The sequence below is a fragment of the Eschscholzia californica genome, unplaced genomic scaffold, assembly GCF_041429995.1.
Source record: "Eschscholzia californica isolate CP2 unplaced genomic scaffold, dmEscCali1.0.p SCAF_3, whole genome shotgun sequence".
In the NCBI taxonomy this organism is placed as follows: domain Eukaryota; kingdom Viridiplantae; phylum Streptophyta; class Magnoliopsida; order Ranunculales; family Papaveraceae; genus Eschscholzia; species Eschscholzia californica.
The window spans coordinates 26,470,683-26,497,217 of record NW_028238420.1 but is presented as its reverse complement, the minus strand read 5'-3'; the positions used below and the strand labels follow the sequence as shown (position 1 = coordinate 26,497,217).

Sequence of the window (26,535 nt, the reverse complement as noted above, 5' to 3'; positions counted from 1 at the left end):
TATAAAACTTTCTCTCTCTAGGATTTAGAACCAAAAACTAAATCAAACCCCTTAAAAGAGTCTTCAAACAACAAACAAATAGATTAAATCACCAAAACCTAAAAACATCAACCTATCTTATAGCCAAAATCGATTCAAACCCCAGAAATTCTAATCGGCGTTGACAATCCAACTCGGTTCGTTCATGAGAAAAACTCAAGTTCCTGATTTATTAGTTAGATTATTACTAGGTATTTCTAATTGAATGAAGGGTATTTTTGACTCTTAAAAAGTTGGTGCTTTTAAAAATGTCCTTCAAGCCTATTTTTATAACTTACTTGGGGCCTAGCTAATTAAAAAGATGGGTTGTCTTTTTAACAAAAAAAAATAAAAGAAATTAGGCCTCCGGCCCAATTTCCTGTATTCAGAATTATTTTGGAGAAAACATAATTAAATGAAGGGGTTGTTTGTTTTTTCTTATTTTCAATCTGAAGTCTGAATTGGAATCCAATTCAGATTTCAGATGTTTGTTTTTATATTCAGCCAAATCTTAAATTAGGTTTGAGTTGATTTCAGCCAATTCAGACTTCAAAACAACTCTGAAAAGCGAGCCTAAGATCTGAAAAGGTGCAAAAGGACATATATATACCTAGGGGTGGGAAAAAGATCCGGAAGACCGCTATCCGATCCGTTCGACCGAGATAAAAAGTGTCCATGGACACCCGATGGTCATAACGGTCAGTGTCCGACCGGCCCGAAAGAATTGGCGGACGGTCACGGTCAAAATTTTATGTCGAAGGACCGACCGCTGACCGACCGGTACGAGTGACCGAATAGGTTGACCGACTAAACTGTCCTCATTTTTAGAAGTTGACCGTTGAATTTTATAGACATATAAATATATGATGTTCGTTGGCTATAGTCATATAGTCCTCGGGAAGACCAAACATTAGTGAATGGCTCAATTATATCTTGTCGAATGATGATCAATTGTATTTTTTCTTTTTTATATTTACTTTTGATAATTTGGCTAAACATCTTCATTTGTAAGTAATTTTGTTTGTGGTAATAAAAATAAAGTTCTGAATTAAGTAAATTTATTGGAAAGTCCGGACCGAGACCGTCCGGTGTCCGACTGGACCGGTAAAATAAACGGTCTTGGACGGTCAATGGACAAAGAATTCTTGAGAGTGACCGTCCGAGTCCGCCCGAGTAAATAGGTGGTCACCAACAGTTTATGTCCGAGTCGACCGGTTCGATGAAGTTAGAGTCCGATACCGACCGGTCCGGACCGATTCCCACCCCTATATATACCCCTGTTAAACTTTAAAATACAAAATATATCCATCTTCATCCCTTTCCCCACCACATCATCACCACACAACCACTGCCGCCGCCAGGAACAAAACGCCACCACAATGACCTGAATTCACCACCACCACAAACTAGATCGCACCACCACAAACTACGCCTATCTTTGGTTCATGACATCTATTGATTCATTACTCTTGATTCTTTACAAACTTTGCCAGTATGTCAGAGAAAGAGGGACTGAGAGAGACGAAACCCTCGCCGAATCTGGCGAGGGTTTCACTTTCCCGATCTTGCTACAAAGAGAGGGGATGATCGAGAGAAAGAGAAGGAACCCACGGGGGTTGGCGAGGTTTCAGTTTGCTGATTTGTTAGAGAGAAAGGGACTGAGAGAGATTGAATTCTTACCAAATCTTCGTCGGAGCTTCACCGGACATTTGATTATGGAGAGAGATTGAGAGGGATTCACTGTAGAGAGATGTGGAGAAAGAGAAATTGAGGTGAGGAGTTGTTTAGGGTTTTGTTTTGGCCTCTTTTTATTTAGAGATTAGGTTAGAGAGAATTACAAATTATGCTTAGAAATATCAACTAGGGTATCAAGGTATAAATGTAATTTATTAATTTTCAGACCTAATAATTGAGATTTAAAAACAAACATGCTAATTTGTAAAACTATTCAACAAATTCAGATTCAGACACAAAAAAAAAAACAAACAGCACCGAAGTCTTAATCGAAATAATTGAACGGTTGAAAAGAGAAAAAAAAATACAAGGATATAAGGCCAAAGTCTACCATGAGATCCAATAATATTTAAAGCAAGAAATGGAAGCACAGAAATTATTTGTGATTTGGTCTCTTCAGCCAAGAAAACTTCATGCAATTTCTTTAGCTACCAACACGCTTCCTAGCAGCCATTCCTTCTCTTTTGTTTCCCCTAACATTCATTCCGCAACAGCAGAAGGCGAAAGGAAAATAACATTGCTTGACCAGATTTCGAAAAGAACAAACACCATTGGAATCTTAAACGTTATATTACCATAGAAGTAACAATAATTAGGAATAAAAGCCTTAATTACTTGAAATTGTGTGATAAAATCTAAGACAACAGGACATATTTTATGCAGATCGATAAACTTCTTCCTTCTCCCACCAACCATCATCACAATGACTCACCTTATACTGCTTCTTCACTTCACTGCCAAAGCGACAAAAAGAAACAGAAAAAAAGAATGAGATGGAATTAATTGGTGAAAGTTTAGGTTTTATGAAACGTTTAGATAAGGCCTTCCTTACCTCTGCTTCTTCGCCTCCGTTAACTTTAGAAGAGGTGTCCATCTTCTGGGCCTCTTCTAAAGGATCAAACATAACACAAACAAAATTTAGAAAGATGAGATTAGAACTCAATAAGAAAATCATTTATGTACATTGACCAACGTATCTTTTTCGGTTTTCGTGGAACCCAAACAGAAAAGGTGTAAAATATGTAGATCTTCAAAAGTTTGAAGTAAACTTTTCAATTCAGGAAAACTGATGTGCTTGGTCAAATAAAAAGTAGGAAGCTTTGGTTGGTTGGATCTGAACTTAACCTCATGACGATGATAGACCATTTTTTCAAAGGTAAAGGTACCTCCCTAGAAGAGGCTCTTGTACGCTGAATGGGGTCTTCTATCTATGGACCAGAGGTCGCTCTAAGAAGGATCTCTCCTTGGGACTGTTGTTTTTATAGGCGCTAAAAGTCAAACCCTACTCCACACCTGCATGATATCAACGGTCTCTCTCTCTCTCTCTCTCTCGATGAACTTTTTCACTTCGGTGGACTGCTGATTCCTATATAGGTCTGGATTAGGTCTACATCTGTAGCCTCTTTTGTCATTTTTCCAGAATAAATATACTGCATGCACTAGTATCTACTAAAACTCTCTAGGTCCAACCAAAACGTGAAAATTAGCTGTATGTAATATGTAGTTCGTGCTAAAACACAAGCATAAAACTGGAAATAGATGTTTTGGTGCTTAGCTAAGGAGTTCATGCATAAACACACTGAGGTGTGTGAATGTGATTTAACTCAACTATGCAGGATGTCACACTATATGTGTGCTTCAACCACGATAATTGTAATCATGGAGAAAAGTAAGGTAAAATTAGCTACATAAAGGAGACCGAGTGACAACCATGCAGGAGATAACGGAAGAAAGCATGGGAGAATCAGAGAGTATTTACTAGTATGAGACTCTAGAGAATATAGGAAAGAAAATAAGGTAGAGGACTAAAATAACATCTCTGAATTCTGAAACAGTTCCGACGTAGGGTAAAGATGACAATTTAACTCTTCTAGGGTTAAACAACCTAACTATATAATTTTCTAGGATAGTAGGTGAGTAAGCTTCAAAAAATAAAAGTTAAAGCTTTCCCTGAACTACCAGTACAGGTTTGGTCATTAAAAATCTTAGATATATAGATGTCTAAGATGTGATAATACATTTTTTTTTTTTTTACCGTGTACTACTACAGGAGCCATATCATATACTCCTACAGTTCAGATAGGAACGGTGTGCCCAGCCATATATGACTCAAAAGAAGAGATCAGCAAGTTCTCAACACATAAACAAGATAGACGTATGATCCATAAATTTAACGTGCAGAAATTACCTCCTTCCTCTGGGATATCAGAAGTCCACAAGGTGAGGTTGTCTCTGAGAAGTTGCATAATTAAAGTGCTATCCTTGTAAGATTCTTCGCTAAGGGTATCTAGCTCTGAGATAGCTTCATCGAAAGCTTGCTTTGCAAGATGGCAAGCCCTGAAATCAAGTTTACATCATAATCTTTCTCAAATACAGTATAAGAGACCGAATTTTCTAAAACATGTAGTACTCAAATAGGAGGAAGTCGTATAGTACTGCTAACCAGTAACTGTGTCCAAATATGACAAATACCTTTCAGGTGAGTTCATAATCTCGTAATAGAAGACTGAGAAATTCAGTGCCAAACCAAGTCTGATGGGATGTGTAGTAGCCAATTCAGTCTCTGCAGTGGTGGATGCTGTCTGCAGCACAAATCCATAAAAGAAAACCATCTTATTAGGCAACTGTGAAAGAACTCAAAAAAAAATTGCCGTTTCCAAATTCCAAGAAGATAAACTATTTTGCATGTTAAATATAACCAGATTCGAGTCATATATTTAGATCCATAAAAATTAATAGGCAGCTAAAACTTGCAAAAACAAGATCCAAGAATGACAACTACAAAAGAAAAATAAAGTATAAGAAAGAAAAGAAAAGAAAAAAGGGTGGTTCCTATTCCCCATTAATTAAAAAAAGATAGAGTTCGGTTCAAGTAAATGACAATACTATCATTACTGTCTGGACAAATAGATACCCAACCCGTAACCTCAACGACGTAATTGCAAGAGCAGAGCTCTACCAACTGAGCCATACCCCCTGAGCTAAGTGGAGCTATACCTTCCTTTTCGAATGCAGCGTACAACTACCATTGCATTGAGCTCTTCATTTCTACTACTTCCTACTCTTTATAGTGGATTTCGCCAAAAAATGAGTTTGCACATGTTAGAGGGGGTTGATTTGGTAAAAGATTACTTTCCCAATAAAAAAAAGTGATTTATTAAGTATCTTTAGTAGATATAAAAACAAAACTATATGCAACTACAGTAGAATCGTGAGGATAAACCCAAACTGACAAGAAAGTATTTTCAAGAATATAAAGAAACCTGAAGGTCCTAAGAAATAATAAAGTTATCACACATGGAGATCGAAGAAATTCATTTTGAAGGTAAACTAATTCTTTCGCTTCATTAGCCGGAAAGATTGCATATATATAATAAAGAGAACTAAGTCAATTGTTAAAATAGGTAATACCGAAAAGATTCAACAAGGTGACATACATAACTCAAAAAGTATAAGATTCACAAAAGAAAAGGCATGTATAATTAAAATCAAAATAAACTTAAAATTAGATCTCCATCAGTATGAGATAAAAGGAAACATGAATTTTCAATTAAATATGAAATCTTAATGAGCCAAATTCAATTATCAAATAAATGGGATTCTGATTCGAATCTCTTCCATATAATTAACAAATCAAAAGAATGCAAAAGAAGTATACCTGATATGCTTTAAGTGACTGATCAGCAGCCTCTTTCCTATCATCCCCACTCTTGAATTCAGCCAAATAACGATAATAATCCCCTTTCCTGAAACCAATCAATCAAAGCTTCAAAAGGTTTCAACCCTAAGAATCACTTTTTCAGAACAATAAACAGAAACAGAAAGAGAAACAAAGATCAATCTCACATCTTATAGTAGAAAACGGTGGATTCTCCACCAGTTGCCGAGGGAATGAGATGTTCATCAATTACAGTCATGATATCATTACAAATTTTGTTTAGTTCCGATTCCACCTTCTGCCTATACTCCTTAATCTTCTTCACGTTATGTTCATTTCCTCTACCTTCTTCCTTCTGCTCAATCGAAGAAAAGATCCTCCACGAAGCTCTTCGAGCTCCGATCACATTTTTGTAGCCAACAGATAGCAGATTTCGTTCTTCAACAGTCAATTCCACATCCAGCTTAGCGACGTTGTTCATCGACTCCACCATTTCTGTCACAAACAAAGAAATCAAATCAAAATCGACTCTAATAGCATGCATTTTCAAGATCTAGAAAAAGATAACGAGAGATATAGATCATCTAACCATCGTAGCGTTCAGCCTGTTCGGCGAGCTTGGCGATGTAAACGAAGTTGTCGCGTTCTTTTGAGGAAGCCATTGCAGATCTAGGAAACTTTCTAGGGTTTCAAAAACGCTTGGTATCGGGGTTTGGTTTTTTTTTTCCTTGCTCTCTCGGGTGATCAGATAGATTAGTATTATTCCTCTTTTCTTTTTTTTTTCTCTGTAGAACACCAAGTCGTGAGGCCAATGAAAAGAGGAGAGAGAGAGAGAGAGAGAAGAAAGAGAAAGTATTATGTGAAAGGGAAATACGACACATCGGCCGGCTCGTTCCAATTTTTATAACCAATCACCAACCTGGCTTTTTCCAGGGAAGTCCCCGCTTGGCAAAACCTTTTGCCCTTTGGTATGTGATAAAGTCATGGTCTATTTTGACTTGTGGAAATTTGGGGTTGATTTGGAAAAGGAGTTTATGTTCGTCTACATTTTCATTGACAATTGAGAGTCCATGGACTTTCACGAATTCTCTTTATCGTTTCAAAAAAGAGGAAGAAAAAATGAGGTTAAAAAAAAAGAAGAGATAGAGGTGAAGTGGGGGGTGGTGAGAGGAAGAAGAAGAAAGATCGTTGTAGACGACCAATTCTACTAACCAGTTCTCAAGAATGAGAAAGAGAAATGATAGAGAAGGAAACAACAAAAGGAGAGACGAGTCTGGGTGTGAGGGCGAGAGTTACGAGAGAGGATAGGAAATGAGTTTTACCACATTTTGGAGTTTATGATATTTGTTTACCACATTTTGGAGTTTATGATATTTGTTTACCACATTTTGGAGTTTATGATATTTGTTTGCCACCATTTTTTACCACTAGAAAGTGATTTCCACACTTTTAAGTCCAATCAAACAATGACAAATTGATTTTTCCACTAAAATCGTTTTCTAAACCTACGTTCTCGTGTAACATATAGACCTCTAATCGATAATCTAGGGCTTTGAAAGCTTGAAAAATAAATGGAAGAAAGACTGATTTACTTTAATACACTTGTTGATCCGAAATATGGTCAACTTTGACCAAGTCAAGAAGCCAAGAAAAGACCTGGAAACACGTGTCTTAGTTACCAACAAAGTGAATCAAAAAGAGCTCTGACACCTAAACACAGAACTAGGAGGTTGGCACGAGTTTTTTAAGCGCTTTAAGCCCGCTCTAGTTCTAAAATCAACCAGGTCAACCATGGTCAAACTTTGCTCTGGATCTTGGAGCAGTAAAGGGGTTCCGTGGAAATCAACTTGGCCCTTATGCCCGTCTTGCCTCAAGGCACATTAGGCGAATCCGAGTCAAAGTTTACTCAACCTAAGCCCTGACTTGGTCTAAGGTCTGGGGTAGAGAACTTATCAAAACTAAGTTAAGTGAAAGTCCGTCAGATTCGTAGATATGAAAAGAAACAGAGTTATACCAAAACTAAGTTAAGTGAAAGTCCGTCAGATTCGTAGATATGAAAAGAAACAGAGTTATGCTTTCTGAAGGCCATCAAAGCATGGTCAAAGATACAAATTTCTCTCGATATATTTACTCGGGCAAATGGTCAAAGATTTACATTATAGGATGAACAAGTAATAGTTGATCATGTCTTACAAAATAATTGGAACCTAAACCTGGAAAAATCAAGTTATATTAGACAAGCCGTATACCTTAATTACATGGAAACTTAGACTTATTCACATATATAACATCTAACTTCGCCATTGGAAATGTACAAAAGATAACCTCTCACTAATTAACTTAGTTGAATAAATCAATTATCACTCCAGCTTTGGTCATCTTCTCCCTCGTCACTGCCCACAAATGCCTGAAAGTAGAATAAGATCATCAGTTAGACAACGAGATGGAAGAACACTATATGTCGATATATGGTTTTGCTCGGTGCCTTCAGATTGACAGAGAAAACCTAATCGTGCGATCAATAGGGACATAAATACTCGGGTTTAAGGTCACAGTGACAGGCTCGTGGGGGCTTGATGACCAGTGAAGATTGGTGGGGAACAGAACTGAAACTTTTCGGTGATCAGATTAGAATTGAAAGAAACAAGAGAATGATAACCTGACGGATTGCGTTTGCCTTTTCTAGCATTGCAGCTACTTTGGTGTTGGTAGTGAGACTTGTATCTGGTGTTGGCTTTGATGTTGTTGTGCGACGTAGATTGAAAGACTGAAACTCAAAATAAGGAAGTATCAAGTATCTAAAATACGACACTAACTAGGCAGTGATTAAGGCGATGGTATATAAGATACATCCTAAACAAATTATCTCTTTAACACTTAGGATTTAACCACACGATCCCATATCCATTGGTTCAGTCATGTCATAAAACATTACTCAGCTTGCCAGTGTCAATAACATCTTTGCCCTTGGCTCATCACTTGGGTTAACCATCACATCATATGCCCCTAATAGTGTCTTAATCTAACGATCAAAAGGTGACGACTATAAAGGTTTAAGTACTATATTGAATATGTCCAGTCTTGCTCAGCAATTTGAGAACGACAACCTCATCTGGGTTTTTGATTGTAGAGACCTCACTATTGACGGAATGGACTAGGTCAATGTGTCCTAGTTAACTAAAAGAAATATGCATGATATAACAACTTTAATTAATATAAGTGGCAACTTGCACATGATTGTAGGCTTTTTCAACTTTGAACTTTCACAAGTCGCGCATGATTAGGTCTGCAGCTGGGCATCTCGAAACTAATCTAGTCTGTTAGAAGATTGTTTCGGGCATATAGTACTAAGAATTTCATTTTAGAATTTTTTGGTAGTTAGGAAGTTCCCAGATTTTTGAGAGTTGTTTTTGTCCTTCTTTTTACTCTACTAAGAAGTTCTTCATACTGCGAAAACCTATGTGCCAGAGTAGTTTCCTTTCCTAGTGCAAGTTAGTTTTTCTTGGATAAGTCCTGGAAGTCCACACTAAGCAGACGAGTTCCTAACAAATCAATAACCAAAAAAAAGTAGAAGAAAATTAGTTTTTGATGAGTGATTGTATTTCTAGTTGAATCTGGTGGTTGTCAGATAGGAACCTAGTAGGTTTATACTATACGATTAACAGAACATTTATCCCATTATATCTCAAGACATTTCATATCTACTCAGATGTAATTTAATTTTAGAATCATATGTTTATTATATACTGAATATCAAAGCAAGGATACACAAGTTAACTTGGGTATAGAAAAGCCCACAATGCTAAAAGAGAAGTAGAACACAACTCACCTTGCTTCTGATTTGATATAGTAAATCTTCCCTTTCATCTGGACCCTTGCCATTTGAGGCCTGAATGGTTTCGGCCCTCTTCAATTTCAGTTGGTCATGCTGCATAGAATGATTAAATTCTTGGCATGAAATTATGATCGTATATCCCAGTTACCGGGAAAGGGATCCTTCAGTCTTTCTAGGTATAGAAAAGCTCACCAACGGAAACAAAAGGAAAACAAAACTAACCTTGTTTGTAACTTGATGTGAAAAATCTTCCCTTTCATCCATTACCTTGCCATTTGAAGTCTCCAAAGTTTCTGTACTTCTATTCAACTTCTCTTCACCCAGCTGCATAAAGATTAACTATCATAACTGGAATATACATACTGTTACTAGGTCCATAAAGTCCAACAACACAAACAAAGAGGACTAAAACATAAATTCAAATAAAACAAAGAATACATGTGGCAATATTACCTTAAGTAGGGGCAATGCTGTGGTCTCTTCAGTATGTAGATATCTTGACGGCACTGGCTTGAGTTGCTTAAAGGGCGGGATTCCGGGAACTTGTAAGGTGTTCAAATGACTCACGTTTTTAGATATAGAGGTCTGTTCATTATTCTCAACAGAAATGTTAGGTTTTACTGCTATCCATTCGATTGGGGGAAGTGGAGGTGGTGCTGGAGTTGCTTCATCTGAAGGGGGAAGTGAAGTTGATTCATTAGGAGGCGACAATGGATTGACAGTAATAGGATATTGTAACTCTAAGTCTACATGATCTTTTGGGCTGGTTTCCGCCTCCATCCTTAGATTATTTGTCAACTCATCCACAACATCAAAACTTGGAAAATCAAGCAAAGGACCATCCTGGAATGAGCTAAAGCCATCCCAGTTGTTGGTTCCATCAGAAACATGATAGATGCCATCATTTATTCTCTCGGTTGCAAAGAGGCTCGAGATGGCTTCTTCAGATGACACTTGACGTGAATCATAGACACCAGGTTCCTTGGCACTGGTAGGTGTTTCTTCAAATTCCCACTGCTCTAAGGTTGAATCTGATTGTTGGCTCATAAGTTCGTCAGACATATCTGGAGATGATCTGTAAAATGTGTCATCATCAGTCTCATATTTCACACCCTGCAACGAAGCAGATAGCTCTGGAAGTAGCTGAAATGAAGGAAACACGATATTTCTATTGCTTTCACGAAAATGATGCTCACGAGGAAATTTTAGTTTCAAAATGGAGGTATTAGAAATATGAATGGGGTGGGCAGAGATCTTCATATGTTCTAGTGGTGGTGAAGAACAAGCTGAGCTCACTGGAGATTCTTGTTCTGCAGAGGTTTTATGAACATCACGTTTTGTTTCTTTCTGTCTACTATCATAATCCTGCAACTCCGCATCACCAGTTCTTGTGATATTATTATTGGTTTCTGTCAAGCGACATGCTTGGGCATCCCCTACGCAACTTGTACTACGTGACCCTCCAGCTTTATTAACGAACTCTGGCATCGAAGAAACTAAAACTGCCGAGTTCTTTGTCGGCGTATCATCATCTAGATTATTACTGAATGATTTTGAAAGTGAAGGCTGGTCAATATTATGTAATATGTGAGATAGATCTACATTTTGTATTATGTTCCCTCTTTTTCTAACCAATTGATGAGGAGGAAGATCATTCAAGCTAAGATTATCAAGATATATATAAGTTCCTCCTCCAGATTGGGCCGTTTTTTCTGTCTGCTCAGGTGTCTTAATAGGCACATTCAACCCATTAGAATGAGACTCGGGACCAACCATTTCACTTGAAGCAGGACCTTCATCATCTTTTTTACCATCTTTATAATCTTGATTCACATTATTAATAGCACTAAATTGTTGAGGTTTTGATGGCTGAAGTCCCAACATACCTCCATTTGTCCAAAATTTAACAGAAGGCGCATCAGAAGTTTTAGCAGACTCGTTCATCCGGGTTTCAATGTTTAATGGAACTTGTGAATTTGGAATGTTAGAGCCAGAAGCTAGGGGACCATTACTAGCATACTCAAAATCTCTTCCTCCTGAAACATCAAGACAATCAGTACTTTGACAGGAAACAGTGTCTACATGAACATTCTGAGCAGAAGACACACTATTCACTTGGGTTTCATGTCCATGGTTCACACTCTCTGAGGAGATGGAATTTGAGAAGTTCACTGGAACTTGTCTGTTTGAGGAACTGTAGGATTCTGAACAGATTTCAACATCAGATGATTCTGAAGTCTCGCTACTACTCATCTTTGGCACTGGACGTGTTTCACATACCGTTCCTTCATTTGTTAACCTGTCCGAGGAAAGTTCCCTTTTCGTTTGGAGCTCAACATCCGTTTCAACTTCTGATCCAATGGTGTTAAGTGCATCAATGTAGCTGTCTGAGTCACTTTCAACCTCTTCAAACTGGTTATCATTATTAACTGATGATGAGGTTTTACCAGGATCAGACAAGATACTGTCAATATTTCTAAGCACAGGAACTCCATTCTCCAACTTATTTTCGTTGGTGGTCGGTGGTAATATATCTGAAGCTTTTCCCAGGTTTTCGGAATTTCTCTCTGGCTGCTGATGCATCGGCTTCACAATTTCTGTCTTTTCATCCCAACTAACAGAAGATGATGATTTCGGAACACTATATTCGAGAGAAGACCCACTTATGTCAATATATTCACCCTCTTCCCGTTCATCTAACGTAGAACAGTCACTATTCGTTTGCAGCTTTGACTTGGACGAGGTCAATCCATAACGCTCCTGATCCTCCTGCTGTCTGGAAGAACTAACAGTGTCAGGGTAGCCCAACTTTGTCCTCTCATCTAAAGAGGTAGATTGGGTGTCTGGCGTTTTTGGATCAAAAGATCGGTCTCCTAAGTCAGGTTTTGATCTCATTGTGAATGTGGAAAGAGTCTCAGCAGCAGAACTTTGCCCATAACTTGTTGGAGAAGAAAAATGAATTCTGTTTAATTAGATTTAACAACTGTTAGATTAGTAAAAGAGCGCATATATAGAATATTGTATGCTATTACGATACAATCATTATTAATAGGGTTCGAGTAGAGGAGAAAGACTTGATTGACAATTTGCCAAAATATCTTAGTCATTTCAAGTTCTAAGTATACATTTACCTTTTAATGATAAAATTTGAACGATATAAACTTATAGAAGTACAAATCTATATAACAAATGACATAGGTTTTGGTGCCATGTCATAACTTTGGTTTATAAATCTAGGTCGTCCAATTTTCTTTTGTAAATCATGACCCTTCATTTTAAAGAGTCTTTGAAACGATAGATATTTAACAGTCAAAATAACTACCCACTCCCTAAAAACTCTCTAACTCTTTTTCTCTTTCCTCTTTTCTCCCTTCAAACAACAATATAATCTCGGTTATTATTTTAAATATATTTTTATTACTTCGATATTTATATAAGACCAAAATATTCGATAATTTTGTATAACATAAATATAGAAACACGGGCTATACCCTAGTATCCAAATAAATAGGAAAAGATAAACATACCTGCCAAAATCAGGTACTGAGACACCATGTGACCGTTCTCTACTCCTCTGCTCCAGCCGCTTTCTCTGTCCCTTCAGATTCTTTTAAAATGAAACACTTTTCAGACAGGATAAAGGGGAAGCTAGAAATATCAAGTGAGCTTTAAAATTCATAAAAAGAAAGTGGCTCAGAATTATTAAACTGACTATTTATAATAGGAATATCGGATGAGGATATATTTAGTTAAAATGAGTTGTCAACTCTCATTTCATAACAGGTAAGTTGATCACAATTTTCCTTTGCGAGGAAGTCTTTTTGGTCGGAGTTATCTACCAACCCTGGGCGGACCCCTTTACATTGCTCGCCCAAATTGGAATTTCCCTAGGGCCCAACGATCTCGTGTAAAGTCTCAACTATTTAATCAGCAATTTTATTCCCTATCACCAAGGAATAAAATTTCGGTTTTTTTTCTTTCATTCGGTGGAAATTTCGGTAGCCACGACAATGAAATGACCGAAATATTTCAAAATTTTATTCCTTGCCTATCAGGGATATTCTGCACATTGATTTAACTACTTCTATAGCGTTGGCTAGGCTATATTGGTATTACTTGCTAAGTAATTATTGACCTATTCATATATTTATTTTGGTTTAAGAAGAAGGATAGGCAGGTCCCAGCGCAAGGGTAGGCCAGTGGATCGGCATTAAGAAGATGGCCTTCATCAGCGTTTACAATTTCTCCTGCCAGATCAACTTGACCGCTAAATTATGACAGGACCGAGGGGCTTTAGAGTTCTACTGAGGGCGCTAGTCCTCAACAAGGGTTAAAGATGTAAAAAGGGAGGAAAGTTCGTGCTACGACTAAGAACAAGCAAACCAAGAAAAGCAATAGTGGAATTAAACAATCAAACAAACATAAGAGATTTATTTAGTTCGGTTGGTGAGACCTACTCCACGGTGAACAATGGCGTGATGATTTTCACTATGAAAGAAGAACAAGATTACTGAGATTTCTTAAGGGTTTTATTATTTGTAGCTGACTAAAACCCTAGCACTCAACCGCTTCACCTCTGCCTAAAACCGACTTCAAGATACCCTCTTTACATTAATAAGAATCCCTATAAGATTAGGGCAAACATAAGTAACCGATAGGGTCAAAATATCGGAAAACGATTTTTCGGGTCGCCAACCAGGTTAGACATCGACCCGTATTCAAGGCACTTTCAACAGTTTGTGATGCCGCCAGCCATAATTTTGAAGCGAAGTACCTCTTGGCACTTTGTAACCTTTGTACACTCCACCCGTCAAAATGATAATTAAGGGTAAAATCTTCAGAAACTTTAAGTTATTCCAAACAAAAGAGTTAATTCTACATCAAATTATTTAGTCTATGATGTCACAATAACTAAAACTCTTAAGACATTTAGATGATGTTTTGTTAAAGACTTTAACCATTTATGACATGAACCTGAGTGTGCGCTGAAGAATGTTTGGCCCGCCCCAACATCTCAGAGGCCCCAAGCGGAGCTCAAACTGGGCCTCCTATAATGGGTTTAGAAAAAATAAGTAAAATTTCTAATAGTGCTTAAGGGAGGATTTAAACCCTTGACCTCTTGCACATAATCTTAAGTCTTAACCACTAAGCCACAACTTAAATCATACTAAATACCTGTTTCAAATATAATTATTATTTCGCAAGTGACATACAAAATCCAAAACATGGGACCCTTGATTACGTTGGGGTCCAAAGCGGCCGCTTTGGCTGCTTTGGTCTCGGGCCACCCTTAGGTGTTCCCGAATAGGGAATTCTGATTGTGCACATTCTTTTCATTTGGACATGATATATATATACTTCATAAACAAAATAAAAGAAAAGAAATCAAGTTCTATACCCTTCTTTTCCTAGCTTTCTTATCTCTCTGAACTTTGTCATCAGTCAGCATTCCAGAGCTAGGCAGTGATTTTTTAAAATAGGATGGATCAGAATATCTCTTCAAACAAGATCCAGGTCCACCCTTATCAAACCTGCAAAGTATGGTAACAGATTTTAGCATTCGTCAAACAACTAGAAGCAGATTCGTAATTAAAAAGTTATATCGTACTTATCAAGCAAGTGGAGACTTGGTGGATCACGACATTCCTCATATGTATCCATGATAAAGCGTGGCAAGTCACCATATATGAAGTGATTTCGATGAGTACGAATTTTGGGATGCCAGTCAGAACCTGCAGACCATCTTGCTATCAAATATTTGAATGCTCGCACAAATGAATCTTGCTATCAGTTTAGTAGTGGTTTTTGGTGTGTTAGGTTTAGTTGCTAATTTTACGGCGCACAAACACGTTACAACGGATACTAGAAATCGAAATAGATAACACCAAAAAGGTAAACGTTCAAAAATTCACGACAATGATCAGTTAGTTAATCCAAGCACCTAAATTTGGATATTCAACAGTTCCCTAATTTACTCAAAAACATAGTTTTGGGTAAACGCTACTCAATCAATACAATTTTTCCTTCTACCACAAGAAATTATAGTTATTCAGACAAATTAGCAGAAAAGAGTAGTGGTATCTAAAAGTCCACTATCAGATGTTACACAAGCAACTTATACATCAAAATGATAACAGAGAACAGAAGTGAACCATTTGTGTAGGCGAAATGAATGTGGTTCTTTTGAGCAAGAACAGCCTTCTCAATATCCGGAATGGAGGCTTCTATGTGTCTTACACGAGCTACCATTTTATGACTTCTAGCAGCTGTGGTCATCATTTGCTCTTGCAAGTCGTGGAAAACCTCTGCTGCAAACCTGCATTTGCCATCATCTTGCTGTCAGCGTAGCAATACTTCTTTAAAAGAGCTAGAATACTTTCATTTACTTGAACTCAACAAATTCAATTATCCAATAGAGTTATGGATGACTCCTCAGCATAAGCCCAAAACTTCCATTAAGTTGAAATGTCGCTTACTAAGGCTACACGATTTCCAGGTTAGTATATCTGTATATGAGCGAGTTATCTTCCCTGACATGCTTTCAGAAAATAGCTCCCACGATTGCCAGTGGCGAGGCCAGAAAAGTTTTTGTTGTGGGAGCATGTTTTAGTGACAGTAGTCCGTAAATAAAAAATCCATATGGGAAAAAGAATATTCTGGAGGGTTAGGGTCAAAAGTTAAAAGGAAACTTATATGTGCACAGACTATTTATAACCAACCCATCAGAAATATCAGGATATTTTAGTCCACACATTACTTGTATACACAAAAAAATGTCGTGACACAAAACATCCTCTGCTGGCGACAGAGAGATATAGAAGAGATGGATGCCGCATTAGGTTTGTAAAACTGGTGGCAGATATGTTCCTAACTGAGATAAGGGTTGGTTATGGTGAAGTAATAAGTCAGCTTGTGGTTAGTTATTTGGGCATGACTTGTTTTGAGAGTGTTGTCTGTACTTCATATTTGGGTATGGAAGGAGTTCACATTTGGGGCCATGGGGGTGCGTGCCCCCACAGATCCCCTATGTGGCCTCGCCACTGACGATTGCCATTGTTTTTGACTTATGTTATCCCTCTGACATGAATTTCTACGAGTTTGAGGTTTTAAAACAATCAATTATCGATGTTCACTAAAAGCTGTTCTCGTGATTTTATTGAATCTTTAGCCATAAGGAGCATTCCTTATAATTTTTGGTGTTACAAAAACAATAGCTAGAACTAATTTGAAGAAGGAAACTGGTCAGAGTGAGGAAAGGTGAACAGAAGAAACGATGTGCACCATCTGCCGTTGCTGTTTTAACTCTTTTTATACTGCTCTTTGGAGCATACATGTAGGTGAAGATAATTAAGAAATGTTAACCATGTTATGCTCAGGTGAAACAGGACATGCAGTTGATTCTCTTAAACTCTTTGGTGCTCAGAACAACAGGTTGAGAAGTTCTGATAATTTTTATTCTCGTCTGTGTATCTTTGTAGTTTTTGGATGGAGTTTATTGATGTGAATTCGAATTCCGCTAAATGCACTTCCTTAAGGACCCACTGCTCTATTAATTTTGTTTGCTTAAGTCTAGGATTAGTTTCTATTTCTTTTTTAATAAGTTAGTACTCATTTTCTTATGGATTTCCTTTTTTGTTGGTAGGTGCGTTAGCAAGATCACAAGTTGTTGTGCTTGGTAGCAGGTAGTGGGAATTTATTAGACTTCCGAGTCTTTTTCTGGAGTTCTTATTTTGATTTAAAAGATTGTAACCCTCTCGTAGCGAACTGTCTATATCATAAACTATTTTAACGTTGTTTGATAATAGTCCTAACCAATTACAGCTTAGGGGTATTACAGCAAACGAAAACTGTTATTATCAACATATTTCCTTTCAAACCTAAAAGTTTAACATGGAAAGAGTGAGAAGTGGTATTTCTATTATAACACATTCCCTTCCATTGAAGCAAGGAATTAAATTTCGAATTATTTTGGTTGAATTGAACAAAATATTCCACCTCCATGCCGACAGAACTTACCATTGAATCCGAAATTCAACTAAGTTTCTCTTAACAATGCCTTGTGAAAGAAATAAATTTCGAAATATTTCAGTTGAAATGACCTAAATATTTTCATTTGCATGTCTACCGAAATTTCCACCGAAACCAAAATTTAATTCCTTGCATTAAAGAGCTCTGTACTCAGATGACTATGAACAAACTAGGGCAAGTTAATTCAGACATAATAGGTACCTCCAATCATTAAAACTCGATTATCCTTAATAGAAATCAATAAAATCCCAAATTCAATCTCAGCTTGAACAATTTCTAACAATGATTTAACAATTTCAACTAGTAACATCACATTAGGAAACAAAATTCACAGAAAAAACCACTATGATCGAGATAGAGAAAGAAGAAGAAGAAGAGAGAACTCACTCAGCAAGATCGCCTAACTGTCGTAGAATCCCTACAAGACCAGCAACAGTGACACCTTCAAGAAGACCTTTGGGATCTTCATCACTTACTCCTCTATAAAGCTCTTGAGCTCCTAAACCGTACTCATTCCTTACTTGAAATCGAACTGAAGGCATTATAACTCGCTTTCTCTCTCTCTCTCTACTCTTTCACTATCAATTATTTGTGTTTCTAGAAAGAGAAGATCGAAGATCTAAATTGAACATTAATTACAGAAGAGAGAGAAAGTGAGAGAGAGAGAGAGAGGTTAAAACCAGAGGTTTAATGGCAGAAAGGAATTAAAGAAATGAAAAAGAATTAATTTAAATAAGGGTAAGGGATTAGGTAATCGGATGGAAGCGGCTTAGCTGCCTTGATGGAAAGTCATTGCCAACTCTGCAAGTCACATTTTCCTTTCAGAAGAAAATCATCACACTGAAAAGAAAGAGAAGAGAGAGAGAGAGAGACAGAGAGTCACCATTTTTTTACTAATGTACTCTTATTCAATTTCAATAATGTCATTTATATCCCAATAACTAGAGTTGCGAGTCGGTTCGGTTGTGGTTAATGACGATTGTTCCTTTTACAATAGTACTTATGTCAGGTGAGGGACGTGGGTCCCATGAATAATGATTTTCGATAAACAGGTAATTTCTAGAAAGGTCAAAATAATATTGAAAATGAGTAGAAAAGTACAAAACATTTGAAAATTATTATTTAGGTCAAAAAATGTGCAAATACTAAAATATCCCTTTTTGTCATTTTATATAACTAAATTCTTTTATTTTTCTTTAAACTTTAAATCGATATAACTTTTATTTGAGATGTCGGATTTCTATAAAATTTATATATTTAGAAATGATTTTTCATTAGCTTTCTAACAAGATCCACTTTCAATATATTTTTTCAAAAAAAAAAAACTAGGAAAAAACGGCGTTTTTTTCCTTTACGTTTTTATGCAAACGTGTTTGCAACAATCTGTTATGCAAACGTGTTTGCAACAATCTATTATGCAAACGTATTTGCAACAATCTGTTCTGCAAACGTGTTTGCAACAATCTGTTATGCAAACGTGTTTGCAACAATCTATTATGCAAACGTATTTACAACAATCTGTTCTGCAAACGTGTTTACAACAATCTGATATGCAAACCTGTTTGCAACAATCTGTTATGCAAACGTATTTGCAACAATCTGTTATGCAAACGTATTTGCAACAATTTGTTCTGCAAACGTGTTTGCAACAATCTGATATGCAAACATGTGTTTGCATAATGTAAACTGCAAACATGTGTTTGCATAATGTAAACTGCAAACATGATATGCAAGCTTTGCAGAATATAATCCTGAGTTGCATATCTTGCAAACTCGATTTGCAAATCGAGAATCTAAACTATTGGGATGTTCGAACCACTCGGGCCAGCTAAAATGGTTGATGCATCAAATTATTCGAAATTTTGACTGCAAACGAAGAAGCTGTCGAAGTTGTTCTGATGATTTGACAAAGTAACGAGAAATATACTGATAAACTAAATTCTTACAAACAAAAGTATCATTCTTCGAATCCGAACAACACAATATACTACTGCGAAATGTTCTCGGAACCTTAAAAAGAAGTAATCGAGACAGGAAACAAATGAAAAATGCAGTCACCGAGATACTGAAGTTGCTTATTTGTGACCCTATTTGTTCCACAACTCGCCGTTCCAGAGCCTTTATGTTTTCCACTGTCAAATCCATATTCAAAATCATTGTTGATTATTAGTGAATGGTGGAAACCAGAATATCCACCATCAAAGAGTTGCTTGTCCATTGACCCACATGTCTCAGCAACTCTCCCATTCATATCTACTCCGGATAGTACCTTGCTGATGTATCAACAACTTTCCTCCATTGTTCAGTTTGCACTGTGAGTTTCCTTATTTTAGACTCCAAACCTGCCTTTTCTCCTTTAATGGCTTCAAACTTCTGGTTTAATAGAGCAATATGATTGAAGTAATCAATGCTACTTTAACAGTTTGTCACATAATTCAGTTTGTAATTAGTACTGGAAGTAGGGTTGAAACTCTAGAACGACCAACAGTAGTTTCATAAATCTCATTCTAACCTAAAAATGGAGCTGCCACAGAACAAGAAACTTGGGTTAAGATATCTCACCTATAAATGATAACTATTTGCTGATAAAACTCTATGAAATCCTTTCAATTTAACCAAAAAGAAGGAATCAATTTATAAGATTATTACAAAGAAAATACATATTCTTTTTTTCAGAAAAAATGAGTACTATAAGTAGTAATGAAGGAAGAAATTAAACCCTAATGTTGTACCATCAGAACACAGAACATAATAAGAGATGCTAAATTGGGGTTTCAATGTTCGATGGGGTTTGGACAAATGGACACTTTGGGGAACTTAATTACCAAATTTTAGTTTTCTGCTGGTGCTTGAACTGTTGAATTGAGCTTTGGTTAGGAAAAAAATGTACTATGATTTATGAACACCAAAATGTGGAAAAGTCTTAATTGTGAAACAACTTCAGAGATTAACACATGAAATATAAGATGAAGATTCTACTGTTTGCATCTATTAATCCTATTTTGATTTCTGATATATGGTGAAACAGTAGAAAATAGGTTTTTACCTAAACCTGTCTATATCGACAGAGAAATAGATCCTAGCTCTTCAGTCCTTTGCATCTGCAATACCTCCTGGTGTTATCTGGAAAATGTGATATTTGGTTAAGATGAACCCATCAATACCTCGAAAGATTCAGCGACACAGAGAGATGGTTTAATAGAGTAGTTCAACTAGTAAATACGTATGAAATGTGTGTGTGTGTGTGTGTGTGTGTGTGTATAGATGAATGATGTGGTAAAAGGATATAGCTTCGGCTTCGGGCAGATTGGGGGCATCAAACACCTTGCAGACCCGTTTTTCACCTTTGCCTTTTCTGAACATCAACCTGATAGTGGCAGCATGGGCCAGAACATGGTATCCTGCTGGTTTCTTTGGATCAGATATGAACATACCTCCACCTGGGTCAGCTATATCTGCAACATCCCAAAATCATATGGTAATTGTTAGTTTTGGTAGTAGGAGAGTGTAAAAATGGTTAAAAGTTTGGCAAGGGTTACCTTGGTTGGTCATGTAGACTGGAACGCTGAATTCTTCAGCAATTTTTCTTATACGAGAAAGCTTCGTTTTTGCTACAAGATTTGAGTGTCAGTTAGAACAGCTTAAACGAGTCATCAAGATGCTTTCTATAACTATTGTACAAGATGCAACTTGGCGATCAGCAAGCTCGCCACGACCAGTGAAATCCACTCGAAAGAGAGCGATGATTGAATCAATAATCTACAATGATTCACGAGATAATAAACGTGAGTCATTTTGTATCAGTCTCATAGATTGTTTAATCTTCAAAACCCAAATAGATAGCAATACAAGATAAAGAAGTAACTCACCAAAAGTCTGAAAAGTTCTTCGGCCGTTTTAGCAGCCAGACCAACTAGTAGGTTGTACTGATGCTCATAAGTGTAAGCACTGGCATATACAATCTTCATCCAAACAAAACAAACATAATACGTCTAACAAAGTAAATTAAAAGGAAAGTGCCAGTCACTACTGATTAATCATCAAAGGGAAGGGTTGAGCATTTATGTTCCCTTTTATCTAGGTTATGAAAATGATGAATTTGAAATAGGATAATGAGTTTGTAAGTGTTGCTTACATTATCAAGTATGGCCTTGGGATCCATTCCAAATCTCTCTGCTATTGGTACGATTCAATCTGGTCGAATGCGAGTTAACACAGTTAAGATGAAAATTTAATGTGCATAATCAGTTTTAGTAGAATTTGTTCTAAGCATAAAATATCCAGATACATGATCAATTATCATCCCTGGAGCATCAGGTTAGTTGCAAAACTCCGGGATAATAAAAAGAAGAAGAAAAGTGGGGAGATGTTCATATAAAACAATAAGAAGAGCAGAAAATCTCTAAGTTCTTTTAGTTTCAGGCGGAATCACTTACATATAGGATCGCAAGGAGAACGAACATGCTTGAATTTTGTAGATCAGGTTTCACTGTTCAAAGATTGATGAAGACGAGCCGAAGGAGAAGAAGAACAAACCCTAAATTTGGTCTCGTTTTTTTTAGAGAGAAATGGAGTTTTAGGGTCAAGGGTATTTTGGGAACTAAAAGAGTAGAAAATGACCTGATCTATAATTCTTCGTATTATTTCAAACCTTATATATCATTACCAATATTATTATTACAACTTTTGGTTAATAGAAAAAAATGATGGTTTTTTTAGTTATTATGATAATATTTTGAACCCAAATAGCCATTTTCTCTTCGATAAAATGGTGATAATATCGTACTTCTGGAATTGTTTCCTTCCACTGAAGCCTCGGAAAAATGCTTTTATCGTCAAACTGGATATTGCGAATTCAGGTTTTTATCAAATAGATCTAACTTAATATTGAAAAATGGGAAATTTGGCCAAAATTCCTTAAAAAATTTGAGTTTTGGTTAAAAATGATTTATCAACTTTTTAAAGGCTTCAGCTCCCTATGGTATGTTTGTAAATAATCTAACATAGGGAAAAGACGAAACTGACCTTATTGAAACCAGATTGCAAACCAGTTTGCAAACGAGAGTGCAAACCAGTTTGCAAAGCTCTGCAAACCAGATTGCAAAGCTCTGGAAGACAAATCAAATTGCAAAGTAGTGCAAACTAGTTTGCAAAGCTCTCCAAACCAGATTGCAAAGTGTGTGCAAAGTCATTGCAAGACAAACCAGATTGCGAAGCAGTGCAAACCAGTTTGCAAAGCTTTGTAAACCAGATTGCAAAGCAGTGGAAACCAGTTTGCAAAGCTCTGTAAACCAGATTGCAAAGTAGTGTAAACTAGTTTGGAAAGCTTCGCAAGCTAAGATTCTAAGGACAATTAAAATGGGAGTGCTTTTAGAATTGTCCTTCAAGACTATTTCCAAACTATATATGGGGCCTAAAAGGACAAAAAGATAACTTGTCTTTTTGACAAAAAAAACATGAAATTGGGCCTCCGACCCAATTTCTAGTATTGAAAAAGAAGTAAAAAGACACTAAATATTACCAAATTATCAATCAGATAAAAAAAATCCCAAAATTCTGATTTAACGTAATTACACTTCAGAAACTACAAAATCCCTCTTGTGTCTTTCCATACAAAAGACATTTCAGTTGGAGAAAAACAAATCATTTCTTCCCTCTAGCTTCCAACTGTGCCCTAAAATGTCACGGAAACTCGAGCAGCCGCAACTCGGGGTGGGAAAAAGGCTTGCGAGCCTGGATCCGCCCACGAATCGCCCGAGCCCCAAGTGTCCGTGGACGCCCAATGCCAAGACAGACACTACCTGTTTCGACTGCCAAGTTTAGTCATACAGACACGGACGAAAAAGGCTCTAACCGGCCTTCCCTTCGAGTCTGACCAATAAGCTCGACCAATTGATATTTTCGACTTACTATTTTCGACTTACTTCGACATTTTAATTCTATATAGATAAATCAACTACTAGGGTTAGTATTTAGATTGAACACTTACATCTATGTGCATGATAAGAATAAGATTCACACGTTTACTATTTATAAAGTTTGGCATCTCTTTCATCTCAAAAAGTTTACAATGTCGGACTGTATTATTATTACAAAATAAGTTTTTTTCTCTGTGTTTTAATCCAACATCACTAGTGATTAAGAAAAAAGTGATTGAAGTTTCTTATAAAAGAGTTGAGAGATAGAACACTCTTGGTTGGACTATGTTTATGGACTTTGCTCGGGTGAAATCTCAATGAGTATCTTTTATAGGCACTCGAACAAAAATAAATAAACATTATGTCCGGGTCCGAATGGTCTGATCTTCGAATTGCCCGATAATTTAGGCGGGCTCGGACAGGCAACGAACAACCAAACATTCTCAAGTGCCCCCCCGATTTGTCTGGATGTCTGAGCGGACAAATTTTCTCCCGGACTGGAAGAGTAAGTGACCGTGGATTTGTCGATTGTTCGGTCCGTTTCCGACCCGTAGTCGCAAAAATTCATCTTCTTCAACTAGTTTCCTTATTCCCATTTTAAGGTTTCGTTGTCTTCATCTTTCGATTTCCTGCTTCGCGAGTTCGACTTCAATTCTTCTTCATCTACTGGTTTTCATCATTGCATTCTTTTCAACTTGAAGGTGATGTTAATGATTATAGTTCTTCACTTCATATATGTTTTGTAAAACCTATTTTCAGTATTTGATCTTGAAATAGGCTTCGAGAACCCAATTTGTGATAATTATTTTGCAAATGGGGCGTGAAACCTATTTGTAATACTTGCTCTGCAAATAGAGTTTGTAAACCCCATATGCTATACTTATTCTGCAAATGAGGTTTGCAAACCCTATTTGTACTACTTGATCTATAGATAGGGCTCGTAGATCTCATTTCCCAAATTTGCTCTGCAAATAGGGTTAGTAAACCTTGTTTGCAACACTTGTTGTCTAAATAGTGTTTGCAAACACCACTTGTAATATGGAAATGGGGTTTGTAAACCCCATTCACCATACTTGTTTTGCAAATGGGGTTTGTAAACTCCATTGCCTACAAGTTCTGCAATTAGGGTTTACAACCCATGTCTGCAATAATTGCATGCAGTTTTGTTTTGTAAATAGCACCTAAACATGGGTTTGTAAACCATCGAGAAAGGAAAACCAGTAGGGCCTCATGTACGACAGATGATTAGGCTAATTGCCAAGTTAGTAAGTCGGGCGATGAGACATGAAAATGTCCCATCTGAATCTCTTAATTTGGGCTAGTTAGTCTATTTCGAGAAGTTACTCTTATGAATTGTGTATTTCTCTTTCCCAGGTGTCTTTTACGGAGTCCAATGTGAAAAACGGATGAAATCGAGATGTTGGGGGTATTTTGGTCATTTGTGAATTATGGTAATTTTGATCGACATTGTTGCTCGAATGAAAAGTACAATTCAAGACGAACCTGTAGGCGAAAACAAAAGTCACATCGAAGTCCGAACGACAAAACTAGAACGCGCAAATCACGTGCGGGTTCATTTCTGTCACAAGTTCGGTGCATTTCGGGATTTCTAAGGTCCTTAATTCTGCGTGACCTTACGCAATATACTACCGTAAATCCAGATGCATCTAATGACTGGAATTATTTTCACTCACATGGTTTCATCTAGACTCGCGTTGCCACCTCTTATACTACTTATTGATACACTGAATCACCTCCCTTATAACAGCCAGAAAACGTGGACTGGTTGGTTTCAAAAATTATGGGAACCTATTTTTTTTTTTTTCTCTCTCTCTTCTCTATCGTTAGAAACTACTGAATAGTAGAGAGAGCGGGAAAGGAAAAAGAAATCTCTGAGGGGATTGATGATATCTCGGCTAAAGAAGAATTAAAAGAAAGATTTCCATTGATGGAAAGAACGAGAAGTCGAGATCGACATTGATTCGAATTGGAGAGAAAAGACATTGTTGGATTTTCTTGGAAGATATAATTCTTATTATATCATCAACTAACCCTCCAAAATTCAGCCCAATCCGAGTCCTAGAAGTACCCGAATCGGTCTAGGCCCAAAACCCTTATTTCGGGCCTTTTTGCTATCTTTTGCCCAAATTCTATTTAGGCCTGTGAGATATGTTTATGGGACACTCCTAATGTTATATCACACTCCTACTAGTCATATCATCCTATTAAATACCCATTCTTATGTGTAACCCGATGTAGGATCCGATCGAAGTTAGCCGCGAATTACTTCGTAATTCGACGATCGTAGTTGGGTTCTAGCTAAACACTACGACCCCTAAATCAATCGGACTTGATGATCTTCTTCATCAATTGTCCTAGCTGACATATTGCTCGCATTGCCATCTTGGTCGAAGGATATTTCCTTCAACTCCTTCATCATCATGATTAGCTAAATCTCTCATCTAGGATTTTATGAAGAAAGTCATACTTCAACCTTAAGAGATATATTTTTATTTTGTTAATTCTTTTGATTGTGATTTAAAGTTGAAATTGATTTAATTTGTCAAATCGATTATCTTTTCACTATCTATGCTTTTAGATTTGATGTATCGTGCTTAGGTTAAATTCTTTGACGGTGCATACTTATTAATAGATAGTAGTTCAGAAATGAATTTTTCAAAATAAACACAATCACATTGTTATGATTTACCGATTTTAAACGAGAACATCTCCCGGAATTAGGATAGGTTTCATTTAGTCTCTGTGGACGATCCCGGACTTACCTAGTTATTACTTGACACTCGTATACTTGCGGGTGGTGACCTATTAGGTGTACCCTTTTAGGCCCATCAAGTTTTTGTCGTCGCTGCCGGGGACTATGTTTTTAATTTGTTCTAATCTTAGAAAGTTTTATTTTTGGTAAGTTCTCATTTTTTGCCCACTTTGACACGCTTCTCTATTTTTGCTGTATAGGACAGGACATTAAGGAGCGAATGAGAAGGCGCAAAAAAGGAGGAGGAGTCAAAAAGAAGAAATTTACATTTTTATTTTATTTTTTGTGAGAGAGAGACTTAGACTTTTTAGTACTTTCTTTTGTTTTAAGTTTTGACCCTAATTTAAAAGGATTAAATTGTAATCGAAACCAAAGAAGCCTAGGGTTTGAACACTTGAGGGAAGAGTGGCCCGGGTCGTCTACAAAGGTCATCGCTCGTCTTGAACGGGAGGTAACTTCTTGATCACCCACGAATCTCCTGTCAGTGGGTAATTTTTGTATGGGCCAAAATAGGTCACTAGGGGCGCCCCCAGAAATCCACGATTGATGGGCTTACGCGGTGACTAAGCCC

The 26,535-nt window shown here is 36.9% G+C and overlaps 2 protein-coding genes and 1 long non-coding RNA gene across 4 annotated transcripts; all 3 read right to left on the bottom strand.

Moving 5' to 3' along the window:
• Positions 1–1,933: 1,933 nt before the first annotated feature.
• On the bottom strand, positions 1,934–6,410 carry LOC147549242 (14-3-3-like protein C). Of its 2 annotated transcripts, none has more exons than XM_086664807.1 (7): positions 6,000–6,410; positions 5,599–5,905; positions 5,411–5,498; positions 4,225–4,334; positions 3,941–4,089; positions 2,585–2,640; positions 1,934–2,486 (listed from the first exon to the last, which is right to left on the bottom strand). In XM_086664807.1, the coding sequence occupies exons 1-7, from the start codon at positions 6,070–6,072 to the stop codon at positions 2,484–2,486; spliced, it is 786 nt and encodes a 261-aa protein (XP_086520933.1). In that variant the 5' UTR covers positions 6,073–6,410; the 3' UTR covers positions 1,934–2,483. The 2 variants fall into 2 exon arrangements, with proteins under 2 accessions (XP_086520933.1, XP_086520935.1); XM_086664809.1 differs by having other exon boundaries at positions 2,585–2,637.
• A 1,126-nt stretch (positions 6,411–7,536) lies between these two features.
• LOC147549241 (protein SCAR3-like) lies at positions 7,537–18,519 on the bottom strand. Its single transcript, XM_086665139.1, has 10 exons — positions 17,661–18,519; positions 15,398–15,561; positions 14,854–14,977; positions 14,644–14,776; positions 12,773–12,852; positions 9,699–12,207; positions 9,468–9,569; positions 9,240–9,338; positions 8,070–8,177; positions 7,537–7,817 (listed from the first exon to the last, which is right to left on the bottom strand). Exons 1-10 carry the CDS (start codon positions 17,813–17,815, stop codon positions 7,764–7,766), a joined length of 3,528 nt encoding a protein of 1,175 aa, XP_086521265.1. The 5' UTR covers positions 17,816–18,519; the 3' UTR covers positions 7,537–7,763.
• A 2,071-nt stretch (positions 18,520–20,590) lies between these two features.
• On the bottom strand, positions 20,591–21,787 carry LOC147549240 (uncharacterized). The gene is made up of 4 exons (XR_015236698.1): positions 21,710–21,787; positions 21,409–21,467; positions 20,813–20,884; positions 20,591–20,728 (listed from the first exon to the last, which is right to left on the bottom strand). It is a non-coding gene; the product is annotated as an uncharacterized LOC147549240 (long non-coding RNA).
• Between the last annotated feature and the right edge of the window lie 4,748 nt (positions 21,788–26,535).

Coding starts and splice junctions, on each gene's coding strand:
- LOC147549242 (XM_086664807.1), bottom strand. CDS start 6,072: ATGGCTTCCTCAAAAGAACGCGACAACTTCGTTTACATCGCCAAGCTC. Junction 5,499..5,598: donor ACCGTTTTCTACTATAAGAT/GTGAGATTGATC, acceptor GATTGGTTTCAG/GAAAGGGGATTATTATCGTT. Junction 4,335..5,410: donor AGTCACTTAAAGCATATCAG/GTATACTTCTTT, acceptor TTTGTGCTGCAG/ACAGCATCCACCACTGCAGA.
- LOC147549241 (XM_086665139.1), bottom strand. CDS start 17,815: ATGCCTTCAGTTCGATTTCAAGTAAGGAATGAGTACGGTTTAGGAGCT. Junction 14,978..15,397: donor TCATTTCGCCTACACAAATG/GTTCACTTCTGT, acceptor GATGGTCTGCAG/GTTCTGACTGGCATCCCAAA. Junction 12,853..14,643: donor AGAAAGCTAGGAAAAGAAGG/GTATAGAACTTG, acceptor TCATTTTAAAAG/AATCTGAAGGGACAGAGAAA.